Source organism: Octopus bimaculoides, chromosome 26 (assembly GCF_046866305.1).
Source record: "Octopus bimaculoides isolate indiv1 chromosome 26, ASM4686630v1, whole genome shotgun sequence".
Lineage (NCBI taxonomy): Eukaryota > Metazoa > Mollusca > Cephalopoda > Octopoda > Octopodidae > Octopus > Octopus bimaculoides.
The window spans coordinates 18264274-18286055 of NC_142953.1; the positions used below are offsets into that span (position 1 = coordinate 18264274).

At 37.7% G+C, this 21782-nt stretch overlaps 1 protein-coding gene across 1 annotated transcript in view; it reads right to left on the minus strand.

The window, feature by feature from the left end:
- The window catches only part of LOC106872198 (uncharacterized), a 141403-nt gene that overhangs the window by 76927 nt on the left and 42694 nt on the right, over window positions 1-21782 (minus strand). Inside the window, exon 5 of the mRNA XM_089342638.1 lies at window positions 3360-3484. Within this exon, the coding sequence (XP_089198764.1) occupies window positions 3360-3484 (125 nt within the window). The remainder of the gene's footprint in view (window positions 1-3359; window positions 3485-21782) is intronic.

Sequence of the window (21782 nt, forward strand, 5' to 3'; positions counted from 1 at the left end):
TAGGGAAACCGGTTACCCGGCCCTTCGAGTCCAAGGGCTTGAGACACATGCTGCTTGTCTAACTCGGTAGTAATCGATTTTGTATTTCATCTGTCTGAAGTTCGATTCCTACTAAAGGAAGGAGGGTTGCATGAAAAGCAGGATTCTGGTACTACGTGGTCCCCGCCCTCTTTTTTTTTATGCGCCCTTTTAAAGCCTAGCCATGCACATGGGCCCGGTTTTCCGGTTTCTATGGCGTATGTTTTCCTTCCAGCTGGACGGGACGCCAGTCCATCGCTGCGTTACTCAAGAAACAGGAAGAAAGAGTGAGAGAAAGTTGGGGGCGAAAGAGTACAGCAGGGTTCGCCACACCTCCACCCCCTGCGGGAGCTTCGTGGAGCTTTAGGTGTTTTCGCTCAATAAGCACACACAACGCCCGGTCTGGGAATCGAAACTGCGATCCTCCGACGCGAGTCCGCTGCCCTAACCACTGGGCCATTGCGCCTCCACCCCGCCCTCTGTAGCCGTGGATTTTATGCCAACATTGACCTAATAAGCATCCTCAGGACCCACAAAAAGTAAAACTGGTCATTTGGACCTCTTCAAAGAGATGAAGGACAATAGCCATACGACTGCACTGGACTGGCATTCCGTCGGTTGCAACGATGATGGTTACAGTTGATCCGATCAACGGAACAGCCGGCTCGTGAAATGAACGCGCAAGTGGCTGAGTACTCCACAGACAGGCGTAGCCCTTAATGTATTTTTCAACAAAATTCAGTGTGACGCAGAATATGTTAAGGCTGGACCTTTTGAATTACAGATACAACTGATTTTTATCAGTCGAGGGAACTACAGCAACATGAGTAAAGTGTCTTGCTTAAGGATTCGAGCAACGCGAGTAAAGTGTCTTGCTCAGGGATTGGAGCAACATGAGTAAAGTGTCTTGCTCAGGGATTGGAGCAACATGAGTAAAGTGTCTTGTTCAAAGATTGGAGCAACGTGAGTAAAGTGTCTTGCTCAAGGATTCGAGCAACGTGAGTAAAGTGTCTTGCTCAGGGATTGGAGCAACGTGAGTAAAGTGTCTTGCTCAAGGATTCGAGCAACGCGAGTAAAGTGTCTTGTTCAAGGATTCAAGCAACGTGAGTAAAGTGTCTTGCTCAGGGATTGGAGCAACGTGAGTAAAGTGTCTTGTTCAAGGATTCGAGCAACGTGAGTAAAGTGTCTTGCTCAAGGATTGAAGCAACGTGAGTAAAGTGTCTTGTTCAAAGATTGGAGCAACGTGAGTAAAGTGTCTTGCATGCGTAGCCGGGAATCGAACTCATGACCTTATGATCGTCAACCGAACACCCTAACCACTAAGCCACGACTATGCACGTGCTGCTTGCCTAGCTAATCGGTACACAATCGACACAGTTTCTCAACTATCCGACGTTCGAATCCTACTGTATTATATACATTATTATACAGGTTGCTTAAGGCGGCGAATTTGGCAGAAACGTTCGCACTCCGGGCGAAATGCTTAGCGGTTTTTCGTCTGCTGTTACGTTCTGAGTTCAAATTCCGCCGAGGTCGACTTTGCCTTTCCTCCTTTCGGGGTCGATAAATTAAGTACCAGTTACGCACTGGGGTCGATATAATCGACTTAATCCCTTTGTCTGTCCTTGTTTGTCCCCTCTATGTTTAGCCCCTTGTGGGCAATAAAGAAATAAAAAAGAAATAAGAAACGTTAGCACGCCGAGCGAAATGTTTAGCGGTATTTCGTCTGTCTTTACGTTCTGAGTTCAAATTCCGCCGAGATCGACTTTACCTGTCATCCTTTCGGGCTCGATGAATTAAGTACCAGTTACGCACTGAGGATCGATTTAATCGACTGCCCCCCCCTCCCTAAAAATTTCGGACCTTGTGCCTAGAGTAGAAACGATTATTATACACATTTTGCTTGTCTAATCGACTTTATAGCTCAACCCTAGTGCCATTTCCTTCCTCTGTACTAAATCAGGAAGAGTTGAGTATACCGGGCAATCGGTCGAGTCTTAAGCGCGTTCGATTAGGTACCTTTCCTGCCGTATTCGTCCGGCTCTTTCCGTTCAAATCTTAACGCGGTCGGTTTCTAAAGTTTTGTCTTGTTTACATGTACCATTTCAACACTGAAGTCAATTTCTGGATCTCTCTCTCTCTCTCTCTCTCTCTCTCTCTCTCTCTCTCTCTCTCTCTCCCTCTCCCTTTCTCTCTTTCTTTGGTTTCTCTGTTTTCTCTCACTTTTTTCCCTTTCCCTCTTTGCTCTTTCTGTTCTCTCTCTCACTTTCTTTCTCTCTTTGCTTTCTCTGTTCTCCCTCTCTCTCTCTCTCTCTCTCTCTCTCTCTGTTCTTTCTCTCTGCTCTCTCTGCTCTCTTCGTCTCTCTCTCTCTCTCTCTCTCCCTCTTCCTCTCTATCTCTGCTCTTTCTCCCCCTCTCTCCCTCTCTCCCGCTTTCTCTCTTCCGCTGTCTTTCTGTCTCTCCTCTCTTTCTCCGTCTCACTTTCTGGATAAACAATTGGCTGTGATCCACTCGAGCGATACTTGGACTCCGTTAGGCTCGGATGCCCAAGGCATAGTACGCCGTATGTCTCGGCAGCACCTCTGCAGTTTCACGAGCAGTTGAAGGCTGAAGGACAAGAAGGGAGACAGATAGGGAGGACAGGGAGGAGGAGGAAGGAAGATGAAAAGAAGCAAAAGAAATATGACAGACAGGCAGGCAGGCAGGAAGGAAGGAAGGAAGGAAGGAAGGAAGGAAGGAAGGAAGGAAGGAAGGAAGGAAGGAAGGAAGGCAGGAATGGAAATGTCCCTGCACTAATTGGTCCGGCTCTGTCGTCTGTGTGCTCTGAGTTGAAATCCCACCGAGGTCTACTTAGTGTGTCATGCTTTCAAGAAATTGTACTTTTGTTTATCGGCACGAAAAAAAAAAACAAATAGAAAATGGAGGCAAACCTTGCCAGGATTTGAACTCAGAACGGAGGAAGCCGGAACAAATACGATAGGCAATTGATTCTTCTATCTTTTTTTTTCGTATTTTTTTCACTTTCTTTGTTGCTTTCTGGAAGAAATTCGCTGCAGCCAACCGTGGGAAGAGATGGAAATGATCTCGGTCGTCCATGACATGTCATTATGTCATGACGATGCGTCTGCCACTCCAGCAGCAATAAGAGGCCGAAGTCAAAGACAACGTGAAAATGTTCGCCGCCATCGCCATCATGGTCATCATCATCGTCGCCGCCATCGCCATCATGGTCATCATCATCATCATCGTTTCCGTATTCTTTTTTTTTTATATAATTAAACAGAAGAACAATAAAGACAAAAGCAAGTTACGTTTGAAATAGAAAGCGGAACCGGAAATACCTTTACGGCAAACAGACACAGCAAGACTTTCGATTTCTTTTGGTAGAGACATTCTAACAAGTTGTTTAGCGAAGGTACAACTGGTGGAGTTTTCAATGGCGCATTGGATTGTCTGATTAATTGCTCTGAAAAGCAAGAGACAGATATATCATTAATTATAATTATTAATTATAATTATTAAATGGTTTAAAATAAAGACACATATAATATATATAGGTGCAGTTATGGCTGCGTTAGTAAGAAGAATATGTCTGAACTATGTGGTCTTTGGGTTCACTTCCACTGTGTGGCAACTTAGACAGGCCTGACCAAAGACTTGTGAGTGGATTTGGTAGACAGAGACGGAAAGAAGCCTGTTGTATGTATAACAAATTGCCTTCTCAGAGAAATTCAGATGTTTTCGTCACTGATGTGTCCAAATCATGTCGTAACGCCGGTGTCCAGTGATCTTCTGACGTCATTTTGAGTTTAGTGTTTTTAACATAAGTCACTTAAGGTAAATTTAACTATTTCCTCTGTAGATTGAAAACAAATGTAAACAGCTTCAATCAATTTTCGAAATTTAATGGGTTCCATTCAGAACTGAGAACATAATTTGAACAATCTCGGAGAACATAATTTGAACAATCTCGGAGAAATAACAAGCCAATCTGTTTATATACTCAACAAATAAGGTAGTTACAAAAAACTGGAAGTTCTAATTTGCATACCATAAGCGCTTAACTAATTTGAATATCACAAGTGTTTAATATCAGCGGCCTGTCAACGGACGTCTCGGTCCACACGGTATCTGGATACGATGTAATACATGTCAACCCGCTTAGCAGATATACAAATATGGCAGCAGTAGCATTAGTAGTAGTAGTAGTAGTAGTAGTAGTAGTAGTAGTAGTAGTAGTAGTAGTAGTAGTAGTAGTAGTAGTAATGATGCTTTACAAGAGCCAAGCCAAATTCGACAAAGACAGAATGCTCACGGCGGGAACATCGCGCAAACCATGAGAAGTATCTCTAAACATCAGTTGTGTGTACAAATGAGCATCCGTGTCTATACGGCAAGATTTCTCCTTCATGTCATGCAAAATGTTAGAAATATAAAAAGACGGTACTACGAGTGTATATTAACCACAAATATGTATACCACACTGTAGCAGATTCAGTTCGATGCATATATATATATATATATATATATATATATATATATATATATATATATATATATATATATATATATATATAGATAGATAGATATAGATAGATAGATAGATAGATAGATAGATAGATAGATAGATAGATTGATAGATAGATAGATAGATAGATAGATAGATAGATAGATAGATAGATAGATATACAGGCATATACACACACTCATATATTCATATATACATATATATATATATATATATATATATATATATATATATATATATATATATATATATATATATATATATATATATATATATACATATACATACAAGCAAATATATGCATATATACATACATATATATGTATGTATATGTAAACATATGCATACATATTTAGGAATATATACATATATATATTCCTATATATACGTATGTGTGTCCATGTACATATACGTGTGCATGTACGTATGTGCGTACGTGTATGTAAATATTTGTGTGAGGGAGAGAGTGCGTGTTTGTCTGTGCAAGTGTAATGACTGGACAAAGCAACGCGTCCCCTCTTTCCCTCTTTCACTCCCTCTCTCTCTCTCTCTCTCTCTCTATCTCCGTCAGAAGGCAGTGCTTAGTACTTACCCCACCATCACCCCTGCATTTCCACACCTTTATCCCCAGCATTAAACACAAACGAACCAAATGAATCCACACTTGCTGATACGCACAACCAACACCTGAGCAGCAGCATCACCTGATCAGTCAGAAAACGCCAGGTGAATGTGTGTTTGTGTATGCATGCACATATGGGTGAGCATGGGCTTATATATATATATGTGTGTGTGTGTGTGTGTGTGTGCGTTTGTGTGTTTGTATATGTATACGTATATGTGTATGTATGTATGTATTTATAGACAGATAGATAGATAGATATAGGTATATGTATAGATATATAAACACACACACGCATATATATACACACACAAACACACACAAATATAAATACCTATACATATAATATATATATATATATATATATATATATATATATATACCTACAATATTTGTGACGTGAATGTATGTATATGTGGACACACTTTTCTTTATATATAAACTTAATCAATAAGCATAATTTGTTAAAGATTTAACAACATTGATGTGTGTGTGTGTGTGTGTGTGTGTGTGTGTGTGTGTGTGTGTGTGTGTGTGTGTGTGTGTGTAAGTGCGTTTGCTTTGTATGTCCTTGTCCATATATATATTTGTTTTTGTGTACGTTTATAAATGGCTGTGTACTTATATGTAAATATACACATATACATGTGTCTGTGTGTGTATATTTATATATATATATATATATATATATACATATATATGTATATTCATGCATATATATATATATATATATATATATATATATATATATATATATATGTAGACACATGTATACACATACATAGGTACATATATGTAAATACACCTCACTCTACATATACATTCATACATATTACACATATATATATCATAAATATATCTAAACTTATATATGTGTGTGTATGTATATGTGTGTGTATATATATATATGTATATATGTATATATGTATGAATGTATGTATATATAAGTGTATATACGTATAGGTACATGTATATACGTAGGTATACAGGTGTAAATAAGTGAAAGAACTTCTCAACTTCAAATAAATTAAATTTTATTCACTACGTCTCTCTCTACAATTTATATGTATGTTTGTATATATGTATGTATAGTATCTGCATAAGTATGTTTGTATGCATATAAATATAGATATATGTGTGTGTGTGTGTGTGAGCGTGTGTGTGTGAGCGTGTGTGAGTATAAACATATATATATATATTTATGTGTATTTTTATCTAAATATATATATGTGTGTGTGTGTGTGTGCATGTATATATATATATATATATATATATAATCATAACTATACGGTGGTGCTCCAGCATGACCGCAGCCACTTAGCTGAAACACATAGATAAATAAATAAATAAATAAATACACATTCACAAAAACATACAAACACATGTCTGTGTGTTTGTATATGCGTGTATGTTTGTGAGGTGGCCGCTGTTTGTGTGTGTGTATACGTGCGTGTGTCTGTGTGTATACGCGTGTGTGTGTGTGTGTGTGTGTGTGTGTGTGTGTGTGTGTGTATGTATGTGTATGTGCGTGTGTGTATGTGTGTGTGAACCTACACACCTGAATATGCCGTAATTAAAGGGGAATCCGCAGAAACGATGCAATTTGGTATATATACAGTGCATCACAAATATACATAGATATATATTTGCATACGTAGATACATAACGCTCACACGCACATACACACATACTCACACCTGCATGTGTATATGTTTATATACATATATATATATATATATATATATAGATATATATATATATATATATATATATATATATATATATATATATATATATATATATATATATATACATACATATATATATATATATATATATATATATATATATATATATATATATATATATATATGTATATATATATATATATATATATGTATGTATATAAGTATATGTATATATATATGTGTATATATGTATGTATATATATATATGAATATATGTATATATATATATGTGTATATATGTATGTATATATATATATATTTATATATATATATATATATATATATATATATATATATATATATATATATATATATATATATTTATATATATATACAGATTTATATACCGTCATAAACGCACGTATATACACATCGGCACATATCAATTTGTCCTCATACATTCATGTATAGTGTATAAATATATATGCATATAAATACTTATGTATGCATATATACATACACATTTGTTGTACGGGACGATCATTCAATTTTTTGGTTTGTCAAAGACTTTCGTCACACTTCTGTGACCTTTCCATTAACTTTCTTCGTTTGCAGACTCCGCACAACGTTCGTGATCATACAGACACACAACACCCACTCATGTATATGGAAATAAATAGATAGATAGATAGATAGATAGATAGATAGATAGATAGATAGATAGATAGATACATTTCTTTTATTAGCCACACAGGGCTAGATAGATAGATTAGGTAGATAGATGGTTTATGTATATACTATGCCTGTGTGTGCGTGTACTTATGATAGTACTTGTGTTTGTAGTAAATGATTCTCTTTGGGCTGGCCGTACTCTTACGTGTACATATAGACATACCTACATATAGATACATACATGCATACATATATATATATATATATATATATATATATATATATATATATATATATATATATATATATATATATTTATATATACACACGTACATATGTATACAAATACGTACACACACAAACACACACACACATATATAGACATAATGTTTACGTCTGACAGCGTGAGACGTTTTGTTGTCTTTGTTTTGCATCATCTTTTCTATTTCGTTATTCATACAGATACACACACACACACACACACACACACACACACACACACATACACACACACACACACATGTATATATATATATATATATATATATATATATATATATATATATATATATATATATATATATATATATATATATATATATATGTATGTATGTATATATTACTATTGTATCGATATTATTTTCCTCGTCAGTTCATTCGTATCGCCATTCGGTCTGCTCCTATGACCGATCAATTGCCGTTAGTGACGTTGCTGTTGTTATTATTTATTTAGTTATTTATTTACATATTTATTTATTTCTGTATTTACTTATTCATTCGTTTTTGTGTGTTTCTTGTTCAGTGAAATGGTTCGTGTTTTGCGATCTATATTCCTGTCATCTGATTTTCTCATCAATGTAGTCCTTTAGCCGTGTCTCTTCTTTTTGTTCTATGCACATATAATAGATAGATAGATAGATAGATAGATAGATAGATAGATAGATAGATAGATAGATAGATAGATAGATAGATATAAAAGTGGAACAAAAACGCAATACAGGATAATAAAACATTCGGACAGATAGACGATACAAAGCGGGATAACAACTAGAAGAACAAACAAGAAAAGATGGGTCATTCGTGGCCTTCTTTCCTCAGTCAAGTATCAGAAATCACGACCGTTTCATCCGGACTGTTGCCATAGTATCGAAGTTAAAGCACGCAGAGTGAAGCTGCTGGGCAAAAATTGACTTTGAGCTCCGCTGTGCAAGTTTTAACGTTCTCGCTCACTTCCGCTGTTTACAACAGTGCTTAGAAGGAATGTGTGTAGCTTGTGATAGCCACATTGACCCTGAATCTACATCAAATTTTTGCCAAAAGCTTGGCGATCCCTGCTCACAGGCCTACACAAAGTTGCAGAAAGAGTATGGAGAGGAGTATATGAACCGAAAAAATGTTGGTATTGACAAACATTCTGGGAGACCTGCAACTAGCACAACTGAGAAAAACATCGCAGATATCCGTGCAGCTGTGAGGGTAAATCATCGAATTATCATCCGTGAATTGTCAGAGGATGTGCAGATTAGTTACAGTTCAGTTCAGTTCATTATCACTAAAGATTTGGGTATGAGATGTGTGTCTGCCAAGTTTGTGCCAAAACTGCTTTCAGCTGTCCAAAAAGACACTCGGGTCTAAGTTGCACAAGATCTCCTTCCTTTATTGTATCGAGAATGATGAAAACTTTTTGAAAACTTCGCATAGGCCCCTGAGCAGGTATCACCAAGCTTTTGGCAAAATTTGATGCAGATTCTCTGCTCAACTTTGTCAAGGTCAATACTACGATCACACGTTACACACGTTCATTCCAAGCACTGCTGTAAAAAGCGGAAGTAAACTAGAACGTTAAAACTTAGTGCGTATGCACAACAGAGCTCAAGGTCAATCTGTACCAAGCGACTTTACTCTGTGTGATATAGCTTTGTTACTATGGCAACAGTCCGGATACTTATTGATCAAACCACGTATATATACGTATATATATGTATATATATATGTATGTATATATACCTACATCTTAATATATAAGTAAATATATACATATATGTATGTGTATGTGTGTATGTATATATATATTCATATAGATATGTATGCATAAATATTTATATACATATGTTAATATATACATATATATATAAATGAGTAATCTTGCGACGGACCGGCATCCCGTCCAAGTGGGGGAACATATACACCATTGAAACCAGGAAACTGGACCTTATGAGTCAGCATGACTTGAATAGGTATGCATACATACATACAATATATATATATATATGTGTGTGTGTGTGTGTGTGTGTGTGTGTGTGTGTGTGTGTGTGTCTGTCTGTCTGTATACACACACATATATATATGTATGTCTTTATGCATGTATGTATGTATGTATACCTGCTCGAGTCATGCTGACTCATAAGGTCCGGTTTCTTGGTTTCAATGGTGTATATGTACCCCCATTTGGCCGGGACGCCAGTCCGTCGCGGGATTACTCATTTTTGCCAGCCGAGTGGACTGGTGCAACATAAAATGAAGGGATTTTTGTTCAAGAACAGAACACGTTGCCCAGTCCACCCTAACTGCGAAGCCACGTGCTTCCACATGTGTGTATGTATATATGTATATATGTATATATGTATGTATGCATGTATGTCACTTTTGTGTCCCCACCACCTCTTAACAGCTGTTAGTTTGTTTATGTTCCCTTCTCTTGGCGTTGAGCCAAAAAATGAAGCAATAGAATACGAGTACTCATACACATGCACACACACACACGTACTGCGTACGTGTGTTCGTACGTACATACATGCATGCGTGCATACATACATATATACATATATACATGCATACATACATCCATACAAGCATACATGCATACATACATCCATAATACATGCATACATATATACATACATGCATACATACATACATACACACATACATTCATACATACATATATGCATACATGCACACACATATATATATACATACATACATACGTACATACATACATATATACATACATGCACACATACATACGTACATACATATATGCATACATACATACATATATACATGCATACATACATACACACACACATACATATACTTTGCACTACGTGTAGACCATCGAACTCTTGGTTCAGAGTATATCTCTCTAATATTTGTATTCCAAACCAAACTTGCTCTTTCGAAGATGTCTCTTAATGAACATAATATCACCACTAGATGGTGCTGCTTAGCCAGGTGTATAGCGGCTGGGTGTCTATACTAAATTCTGTCCTTCCATTGCACTGCCTAAATTAGTGTCAAGCAGAAATGTTTCCAGAGTCCCAAACCGCAACTCACTGGCTAGAGCTTGATTCCGAATTATTGTATTCAGAAATAAAAATATCTAAACGCAACCAGATTTTGTCAGGGATTGATAACGTCAGTAAGTAACTTGCCATTCAGATCCTTGGTAGAAACAGTGAGAACTTTGCTAAACTTAAGATCAATTCAAATATGTTTAGGACATATATGATCAGTAAAAAAAAAAAGCCGTTATCACTGAACTTTGCCATGGAGAAAACTTCTTGCTTCAGGCGAATGGCGTTAAAAACACTAAAGTCAGTTCATATTGAATGATAGCCACATTTTGAGCTTCCTATGCTCTCTTCAGTTCCAGATACCAAGTGGAGCAACTCTAAACTGACTGGAAATCCTAGTTTCCTTATAGAACTTCAATAAAAAGAACACAGTGAACGCGCGCTTCGGGTGCCAGGCCAGAACAAAATACGGGCGGCACGCGAAGCAGTGGTGTAAAATAAGCAAACTTTAAATCAGGTCAAATATGTTTAGGACTTATTTGACCAGTAAAAAGGTAACTTCATGGCGTCTACCAGCCTATAGAGGCACTCTGGGCTGATACTGGTGCCTTAACACATTTTGTCTTGAGCGAGAATTTTTCTTCATTGCATTTCTCATTGAAATTGTCTTTCTAAAGGTCAATTATGTCCCAAACATATTTGCACTTATCTAAAATTTGTTCAATTCGCAACGCTACGCGTTCCACCCATATATGAAAAAATTGTTTCTCTGATGTTAGTAACTGGGCTGATTAGCGAAAACACAGTAGACCTAGTGGATGTTTAATTCATTAGAAACGCTGTTGTTGTAAACAACTTAAACAATTTGGGAATAAGCAACATATGGGAATGTCATTAATGATTTTGTCTTTGGCATCGTTTCTTTGACTGCCTGAAGGCATGTGTATATACATATATATAATAATATATAATAATATATATGCATATATACATACGTATATGTGCATATATACATATATACATATGCATGTGTAGGCACAGTACGTCACAGAACGTAAACAACAGAAAATACGAAAATATGGAATACGAAATACGAATACATGGAATATGAACTTTTTTGCGAACAACGAAGGAAACAAATGGAAAACAAGACAAGAAACATAACGAGCGACCCTTCATCAGTTGTCGGCTGTTTTTCTAATACGTATTTTGAGCGTTTCACGACAAGATATGCCTTCGATAAAACAGCTGCTCCCGCAAAGCAAATTAAATAAAATTTGGGATTTTGCGGAGGGTCAAAATTGGTAACAAATACAGAACAATGAAAACAAACAGGAAGGGCTGTTAAGCCTAAACGAAGTGAGGTAGCGAACGCGAAGAAGCAAGCTTGGACAGGAGGCAGACAAGAATACGTTTGATTGGTCCAGCTGTATCAAGAGGAAAGAAAGAAACACAAGTCAAGGAAAGAAAGAAAGATGGCCGATGGTCATGTGGGAGCCACGGGAGAGCAAAGGAGGAAGAGTCAGGGAGAGAGAGAGAGTGACATACAGAGAACGGCGAAGGGGAGAGAAAAAAGTTAGAGAAAGGATAAGAGAGAAACAAACGAGAGGGGGAGAAGGAGAGATAAAAAGAATTAGAGAGAAGAGAGAAAACTAAAGAGTGAAAGAATAATAGAGAAATAGAAAAGAGAAACGAAAGAGTTATAGAATAATAGAATAAAATAGAATAGAATAGAATAGAATAGAATAAAAGTGTCGCATCAGAATTATTAAGATAAAACTTACTTGGAAATAGATGCGTGGCGTTCAATCATATATTCTTTTACTCTTTTACTTGTTTCAGTCATTTGACTGCGGCCATACTGGAACACCGCCTTTAGTCGAGAAAATCGACCCCGGGACTTATTCTTTGTAAGCCTAGTACTTATTCTATTGGTCTTTTTTGCCGAACCGCTAAGTTACGGTGACATATACACTCCAACACCGCTTGTCAAGCAATGCTAGGGGGACAAACACAGACACACATACATACACACACAGATATATATAGATACACAAATATACGACGGGCCTCTTTCACTATCCATCTATCAAATCCACTCACAAGACACTTGCCCAAGATGCCACGCAGTGGGACTGAACCCGGAACCATGTGGTTGGTAAGCAAGCTACTTACCACACAGCCACTAAATAACATATATATGCATATATATATACGTATATGTACATACATATATACGTATATACATATGCCTATGTGGGCACAGGACGTCACAGAACGAAAACAATATAAAATACGAAAATATAGAATACGAATGCATCATGGAATACACACACACACACACACACACATATATATATATATATATACATATATATATATATATATATATATATATATATATATATATATATATATATATATATATATATATATATATATATATATAATCCTAAGATTATTGTTTTTATTTTTATATTTATCCTACATTATATCGGTAGAACTTGATGCAACGCCAAAAACTGGTTCACTGATGAGCATCATTAGACTGTGACCGACATAACGGAATAGGAGGTTTATTTGCATATTCAAAACGTTACCATAAACAAATTTAATTATTTACATTCGACGGATATTTGTCCTTACCTCGTTTGTTGTTAACACAATGTTTCGGCTGATATACCCTCCAGCCTTCATCAGGTGTTTTGGGGAAATTTCGAACCTGGGTTCTCATTCCTAACGTATTTTTCGATGTTATTATTATTGTTATTATTATTATCATTATTATTATTATTATTATTATTATTATTATTATTATTATTATTATTCACGTCACTGCCTGGAATCGAACTCGGAATCTTGGGGTTAGTAGCTCGCGCTCTTAACCACTATCCCATATGCCCGAAACGTTGTGTTGACAACAAACAAGATGAGGCCAAATATCCGTCAAATGTATATACTGTACATAATGTAAATAATGTACATAATTCCTCATCTCTTAAATACAGGACTGGACAAATTTAATGTATACACACACACACACATACACACACACTCAAGCTTTCAATAACATATATATATAACCTCGTATATATATATATATATATATATATATATATATATATATATATATATATATATATATATATATAACCACAATGTAACCTCGTGGGCATCGGTGCTGATTTTCTCTTCCTCCGTTTTTCCATTCTTTGAACTTTCCGTCTTTCCGACGAAGGGCTCCGCCCGAAACGTCATACGCTCTCTCTCTTTCCTTTCCCGAGCGTCTAATAACACTATCCGTATCACGTCCTCACTTTGTTGTTTTTTTGTTATTGTTTTTTGTGTTTTTTTGAACCTATATATATATATATATATATATATATATATATATATATATATAAGTGTGGCTGACCCCTAGGGGTGGATGTTACTGTTGCTTTTAGCCCCAGGAGGACATCTCCTCCAGCTGGCTTATCGACTGTTTGCCAAGGGAAAAGAACCAAGGTTCATGAACTCATCGATGAAAATCTACTGTCACATATTGAGTTTTTACCTGTAATTTTGGATTTTATTCCTAATATTATTATTATTATTATTATTATTATTATTATTATATATGTGTGTGTGTGTGTGTGTGCGTGTGTGTGTGTGTGTGTGTGTGTGTGTGTGTGTATGCATGTATGTATGTATGTATGTATGCATAGATAGATAGATAGATAGATAGATAGATAGATAGATAGATAGATAGATAGAGAGATAGTTTTATCTGGTCAGTAGTCATGATATAGCTAAAGTCAGCTAACCGTAGAAACTTACACCACTCAGCATCGGCCAAGGAATTCGACCTCTTCATCAGCCCAGAATATCAATGCTGATATCTCTCGCAGACATACTTATTCACTCGAACTAAACGTCTCTTTCGCCGTCGTCGTAGGCTTTCGTTACAGGAATGTTGCGGCTGATTTTCTCTGCTAGATTCTGCTCTTCGATTCCTCTCCTGGGTTTTCTCTGTCCGTTCCTGCCTTTAATTCTAAGAGTCTCAGGTTTTATCGTAGGCGTGTGATTAGCGTCAGGACTTGGCTGTTAAAGAGCTTTTAGTCTTGTAGATGTTGATATTCCGGATGAACTTTGGTGGCGGTACTTCCCAAAACGTTTACAAGGCATGTCAGCTATACAACATTATGTGCGTGTACATATTATGTGTATCTGTACGCATATAAATGTATAGACACACATACGCACACACACACACACATATGTACGTATATATACATATATATATATATATATATATATATATATATATATATATATATATATATATATATATATATATATATGCATACATACGTTTATATACATATATAGGTATACATAAACACATACATACATACATACATACATACATACATACATACATACATACATACATACACGCATAAACGCATTCACAAACTTGCAGAAAGACAGGAACACACAACACAAATGAGTGGAGAAAAGAGGAGACAGGAGGAAGAGGTGAAGGAAGAGGTGGAGGAAGATGGAAAGGGGGGTTGGGGTTGGTGGGGGAGGATGGTGTTGAGTAGGAGGACGGAAGTGAGGAAGATGGAGAAGGAGGTTCGGGCGGAGGTGGGGAGGAGGAGGAGGGGGAGGAGGGGAGGAGGAGATGGTAGTAGTGTTGGAGAAGGAGGAAACGAGTTGGCACAAGAGGAAGAGACCGACGAAGAGGAAGAGGTCGATGCAGAAACAAAGGTGGTGGAGGATAGGGGTGAGAGAAAGAGAAGTCAGAGTCGGAGTCGGAGGAGGAATATGGAGAGGAGGAGGAGGAGAAAGATAGTTTCAGAAGATCCAATCAAAAAAAGATGACAACTAACAGATGATTGCGTAAATGTCATCGATGACAGTTCGATCTACGAAAAATGCACAGAAAATTTACGATAATGGGTTTATTATAGCTTTCAACACGCACGCACTTTCGCATACAATTTCACGTATAACGCAACACATTCAACGCATGCATGTATATATATACACACAAAAATACATACACAGACTTCTATATATATATACACACAGTCTACACACCACCTAGCGGATTGCTTTACTGTAAACCAAAACTGACCGAGAATCATGTGTCAAATAGATTACAACAACAATAAATGGCTATATATAATACTTGGAACGTTCTGAGCAAACTGTCTTGTCTCATTTATATACACAGATTAACGCAGGCTCATAATCGCATACATTCGCATATGTCTAAATGCATATATGCATACACACATACTCACAGTACATGCATGCACATATACATACACCTTCGCATAAATACATTCATACATACATACATATATATATATGTGTGTATATATATATATATATATATATATATATACATATATGTATATATATATATATGCAAGCTTGGACACACTTAGAACAAGCTCACACGCACATATATACTCACACACACGTATACTGACGTATACACACATACACTCACGCATGCATGTACATATATAGATATGCATACATACATGCACAGAAACACGCACTCAGGCACAAACGCATAAGGGCACACGCACACATATACGCACATACATACACTCACATACACACATACACACACACACACACATATATATGTGTGTGTGTATGTGTGTGTGTGTGTGTATACATGTGTATGTACATATGTACATACATGCACGCACACACACACGCGCGCGCGCGCACACACACACACACACACACACACACACACTCACGCATGCACATAGGAATATATGTATGGTTACATATATACATATACGCACACACTTAGACACGAAAACACAAATACACACACATTTACATGTGGACGTTCATGTTTACATGTTGACAGACATACAATCATAAAGTCATATACTGACATATGCATAGATATGACAGAAGTAAATAGACAACCTGTAAAACATCGTTTTATGTTTATCCTAACTTGCAAAGTTTTATATTTTTTTATTAATTGACATTTTTATGTTTCAGATTCAATATGTGACTGTTTAATCATACCATTTACAAAAGAAACCTTGTAACTGTCCGAATTTCAAAGAATCCGTATTGTGGGTCATTCTGAAGGTGGACCTAGTCATTGTAAAATCACAGAAAACCTTGGGATCCCACTTTCCACAGATAATAGAATGGTTGTACAATTCACCAGAGAGGGAAGGAGTCCACATCACCTCACTCAGGTTCACCAGTTCCCTCAGACAGGACCCTTCGCTTTGTTAAGAGAAGTGTGGAGGATAATCCTCGTTGCCAGGCCTCTGACATAGAAGAACAAGTTGGTATCAGTTTCAGAACAGTTGTCAGCTATCTCCACAAACTTGGTTGCTATGGCAGAGCGGGAAGAAGGAAGCCACTTCGACCAGCCAAAATCAAGCGGAGAAAAGATTGGACCAGTGAAATGGTGGAGAGGCCACTAGCATTTTGGGACACTGTCACATTCTCCAGTGAGTTCAGATTTGCTGTATTTCCTGATAGTGGTCGAATGTGGAATTCTGGAGACTCTGTGATCAAGAATTGGATGTGAAAATATTGCAGCCAGCAGTGAAACACGGCTACTTTTCTGTGATGGTCTGGGGAGCAATTTGGAGCAATGGTTGGTCAGAGGTGGTGGAGTGTGAGGGAAACATAAACTCAGATAAATATGTGTCCATATTGCAGAAAGGATTCTTTCCAATCTTCTCCAGTGGTGGCAAATGGGGCTCCTTGTCACACAGCTAAAAAGACCCAAGATTGGTTGGAAGAGAATGGCATTAAAAAGATTCCATGGCCAAGCCAAGCACAAGATATGAACCCTATTGAATGCCTCTGGGTCATAATGGACAGGACACTTCGTAAAAAGAACAAGAAAGCATCCTCAAACCCAGATCTTTTGAGATTGCTGCATTAACTTGGTAAGAAATTCCTCAAGAGAATATTTGTCATCTGATCAGGAGCATGCCTAATAGGGTCCTTGCATTGAAAAATGCAAAGGTCATGTCTACTAAATATTAAATATTCACATTATAACAATAAATAAATAATTTGAATATAAAATTTCAGATTTAAATATAATGGTGTCTATTTACTTCTGTCGTGTCTGTTTACACAGATATATGAACATATCGAAACAAACAGAGACAAAAACGAGGAAAAAGCGAGGCAGATAAGACAGGGATAGAGAACGAGAGAAAGCAAACAGACCTCAGACATGAATCTATGCTGCCACACTACATTTCTCATGTTCAGCCATAAGATGGTCGCTTTGCAACCACGTGGTTTCGAGTTCAGACTCACTGCGAGGCATATAGGGCAAGCGTCTTCTGTTACAGCCCTGGACCGACCAAGATACTGTGAGTAAATTCGGTAGATGGAAATTATGTGAAAGCCCGTCGTACATGTATATATATATATATATATATATATATATATATATATATGTACGACGGGCTTTCACACAATTATATATATATATATAAATATATATATATATATATATTGTTGTACTTGGGGATGGTCATATTGCCAGTTTAGCCAATAAAAACACACGCACTGTATATTTGGTGTTAATTTTTTTTTTTTTTTTTTTTTTTTTTTTTCAGCTTTATATTACATTAATCTTAATCTTAATCTTATTTCGGCCAGAGTTCTTTCGTCACACTTCTGTGACCTCATCAGTGGTCCTTTGTTTCCTTCTTTCTTATGTGTGTCTCACCTTGCTAACTATCAGCCATTTTGTATTTTGTATTCCTATTGTATGTGTCTACGCATGCGTGTCCTTCAATGTGTCTGTGTCTTTTGTAAGTGCATGTGTGTATGGGGAGTGTCTGTATCACCTATATTCTCTGTTAATACGTGTTCATTTGTATTAGTTTTTATTTATTTATATGTTCATGTGTGTGTGTGTGTGTGTGTGTGTGTGTGTGTGTGTGTGTGTTTTTTTTTTTTTTTTTTTAATGTGTTTAATTAAATTTTGTTAACGTATGTAGTATTTAATTCCATTTGTTTATCTATGTATTGTATTATACTTTGTTCCTATTATTGTTTTATGGGTAACATGTTGTCAGATGTTAGTTGTCAGATGTTAGGTTTGTTAGTGGCGTATGTTAGTGTTCCATTCTAGTTTCCTATTCAGGCTAGGTTTCCCTTCTATTATGTGTGTAGCTTCAGTAATTTGTCTAAGTGCTGCATCACTGCTATGTGTAGATAAGATTTTAATTTCTATGTTGTTGATTGAGCCTCCATGTTCTTGCTCAGCGTGCTGGTACAGAACTGATGAGTTCTTCCCTTCCTTAAGTTCCCTCCAATGTTCGTTTGCCCGCTCCCCTATACTCCTTGCTGTTTCGCCTACATATGTCGTTGTCTTATTTCTGCATCGTCCCTCTGTACATCTTATACTATAGACCACATTTCTGGTTTTGCAGTTCGTTTGTGGGCTAAATCTACATACGATACAGTTCCTATCAGTGCAGGGGGTTCTACTGAAAGGGTATGTTCTACTGATAAGGGATTTGATCGGGTTGCCTGGCCTTTCAACAACCTTAATTCTTAGCTTAAGTTTGTCTAGGGCCCTTCTAAAGCGGTACGCCAGTTCGCCTCTAGGGGTGGTGTCGACGAACATGACGCTTTGGTACTTGTGGCTATTGTACCATGAGCTTGCCTTCCCTATTTTCTTCTTAGTTCTTTCTATGGTGTTCCATGATTTGCTCCTATAGAGTGGGCAAATCCCATTCCTATCGTTGCGTTTGATTGTTTCAAACTTCTTCATAGCTCCTTTGTAAACCCTGATCCTTTCTTTATGGCTGTAACCCGAGAACTGCATGCGGTGGACGAAATGTTGTATATGTCTCTTTAATTCTGTAGGGTCGCACATGCAGGAGACATTTCGCATTACTCTGACGAGGTCTGCCATCAATATGTTGAATTTGGCATTGTCCGCAATAGCCGAGTTCCGGTGGGTCAGGTACTTGGAGGCCATAGGTTTTGTATAGTGTGAATGGAGGATTCTGGTTTTATTGTTCTTAGTTTCTAGCCAGAGTTCAGTATCTAATACAGGTAATCTATGGTTAGGGTGTTTAGTAGGGTAGTCTATCGTAACTCTAATACTCTGGTGGATGGAGTTAGCTATTCGCTGGATGCTCTCCATAGTCTTAGTTTCTATTTCTATTTCAGGGGTACTCTCTTGTGGGGGTGTCTTTACCACTAAGTTGATATCATCGACATATCGAGAGTACACATTCACGAGTATGGAGTTCTGTGTCAGGCGTTCCTTAAGCCTTCTGTCCCACCATACCATGAAAAGATTGGCCACATCACCGGCGATACTAACCCCGATGGCTGCCCCCTCGTCCTGGGCGTATAATTTGTTGTTAAATTTAAAGGTGTGGCCTTTTAGGGTGACCTTTATACTAGCTCCTAGTGCATGTGCGATCATTTTCTTTACCTGGTGGATATTAGTGGGGGTCCGTATGGCTCTGGTCCATCCACTCCATCTCTCTATAGGGGTCTTCCTAGCCATAGAGGTAATTGTGGGTGGTCTACCTCTTAGACGTCTACTAGGGCAGAAATCTCTAAGGTCGTATCTATCTAGATATGCATCGTCATATGTCAATCTAAGTAGGAGGCCCAGTTCTTCTGTGTTGACTTTTTGGAACTCTACTTCGCTCTCGTTGATCATTTCCACGCACTTTTCCACTGCAAAATCCACGTCGATAGATGGGTATAGTGATACCACATCCATGCTACCCACTATACACCCTGTCAGGTTGCAAGTGTTGTTGCAGTCGTTGATCCTGCTGAGGAGATCTTCCGTGCTGTCACAGACATCAGGTGACATCTGGATTATGGGGCGTATGATCATTGAGAGGAAGTAGGAGATCCTGTAGTTACTAGCGACATTCGCTCCACAGACTGGTCTTGTTGGTGGTCCCACTACAGGATTAGTTGTTACTTTGTGGTCCTTACGGAGCCCATACAGCGTCGGGATATCATTGTTCCAGGCTTGGAAGTTGTTGGCTGTGCGCTTCTGGGGTCTAAGGACAATTGTCCACATCATCATGTGGGCATTGAGGACTTTTTCTCTTTCCTCATGCGCCTGTAAGGTTGTTACCTTCGTATTGGCGATGTGAGGTTGCATTGCCTGGATATAGTTCGGCAGGCTGTCTATTGACATTCTGCCGGACTTATCTGTGGGAAGGCATACCACTTCTCCCTTTTTCGTGCGCTGCATGAGCTTGTGTAGGCCACTTGCGGGTATATTCCCAAGTTGTTGGGCCTCTGTCTTATTCTGTCTCTGTCTCTTAGTGTATAATTCTAAAATCTGTCTAAGTTTTGTCCTAGCTATAGTGAACTGTGCTTCCATGTGGTCATGAGTATGTTTAGGGATGCAGACTCTTTTGTTAAAGGGTAATGTTGTCGGGTATACCCGGCTCATATCATAAGTTTTGTCATGTATGCTGAAGAATTGAGTGTCAAGGAGGCTAGTATTCCTGTTGTTGGCCCCTCTGGGGTTGTCTTCTTCGTAACTACCACTACTATTACTGCCGTTATTGCTACTCCCATTCATCCTGTTATTCCTACCACTACTATTTTTACTGTCACTACCACCACCACCACCACCACCACCACCGTCATTGTTACCATCCCATCTAGTGTTTTCTGTTTTAGGTCTGCTGACTCCCTGTCCAAGAATTCTGTTGCATTCAGCTTTATTCTCCCTCTTGACCCCCATGGCCTTACCTTTGTCTGTGTTCTTGTGCCTATGGTTATCTGTGTCTGCGTGTCCGTTCTCCCTGTTATTGTTGCTGTTGTATTCGATTTTTTTTCTGTTATTGTTTTTGTTTCTATTGCTTGTCCTCATGTGTTCGTTTTTGCTGTTGTTGTTGTTGCTGTTGGTGTTCATGGGGTTGCAGTTGTTTTTGTTGCTACGGCTGTTG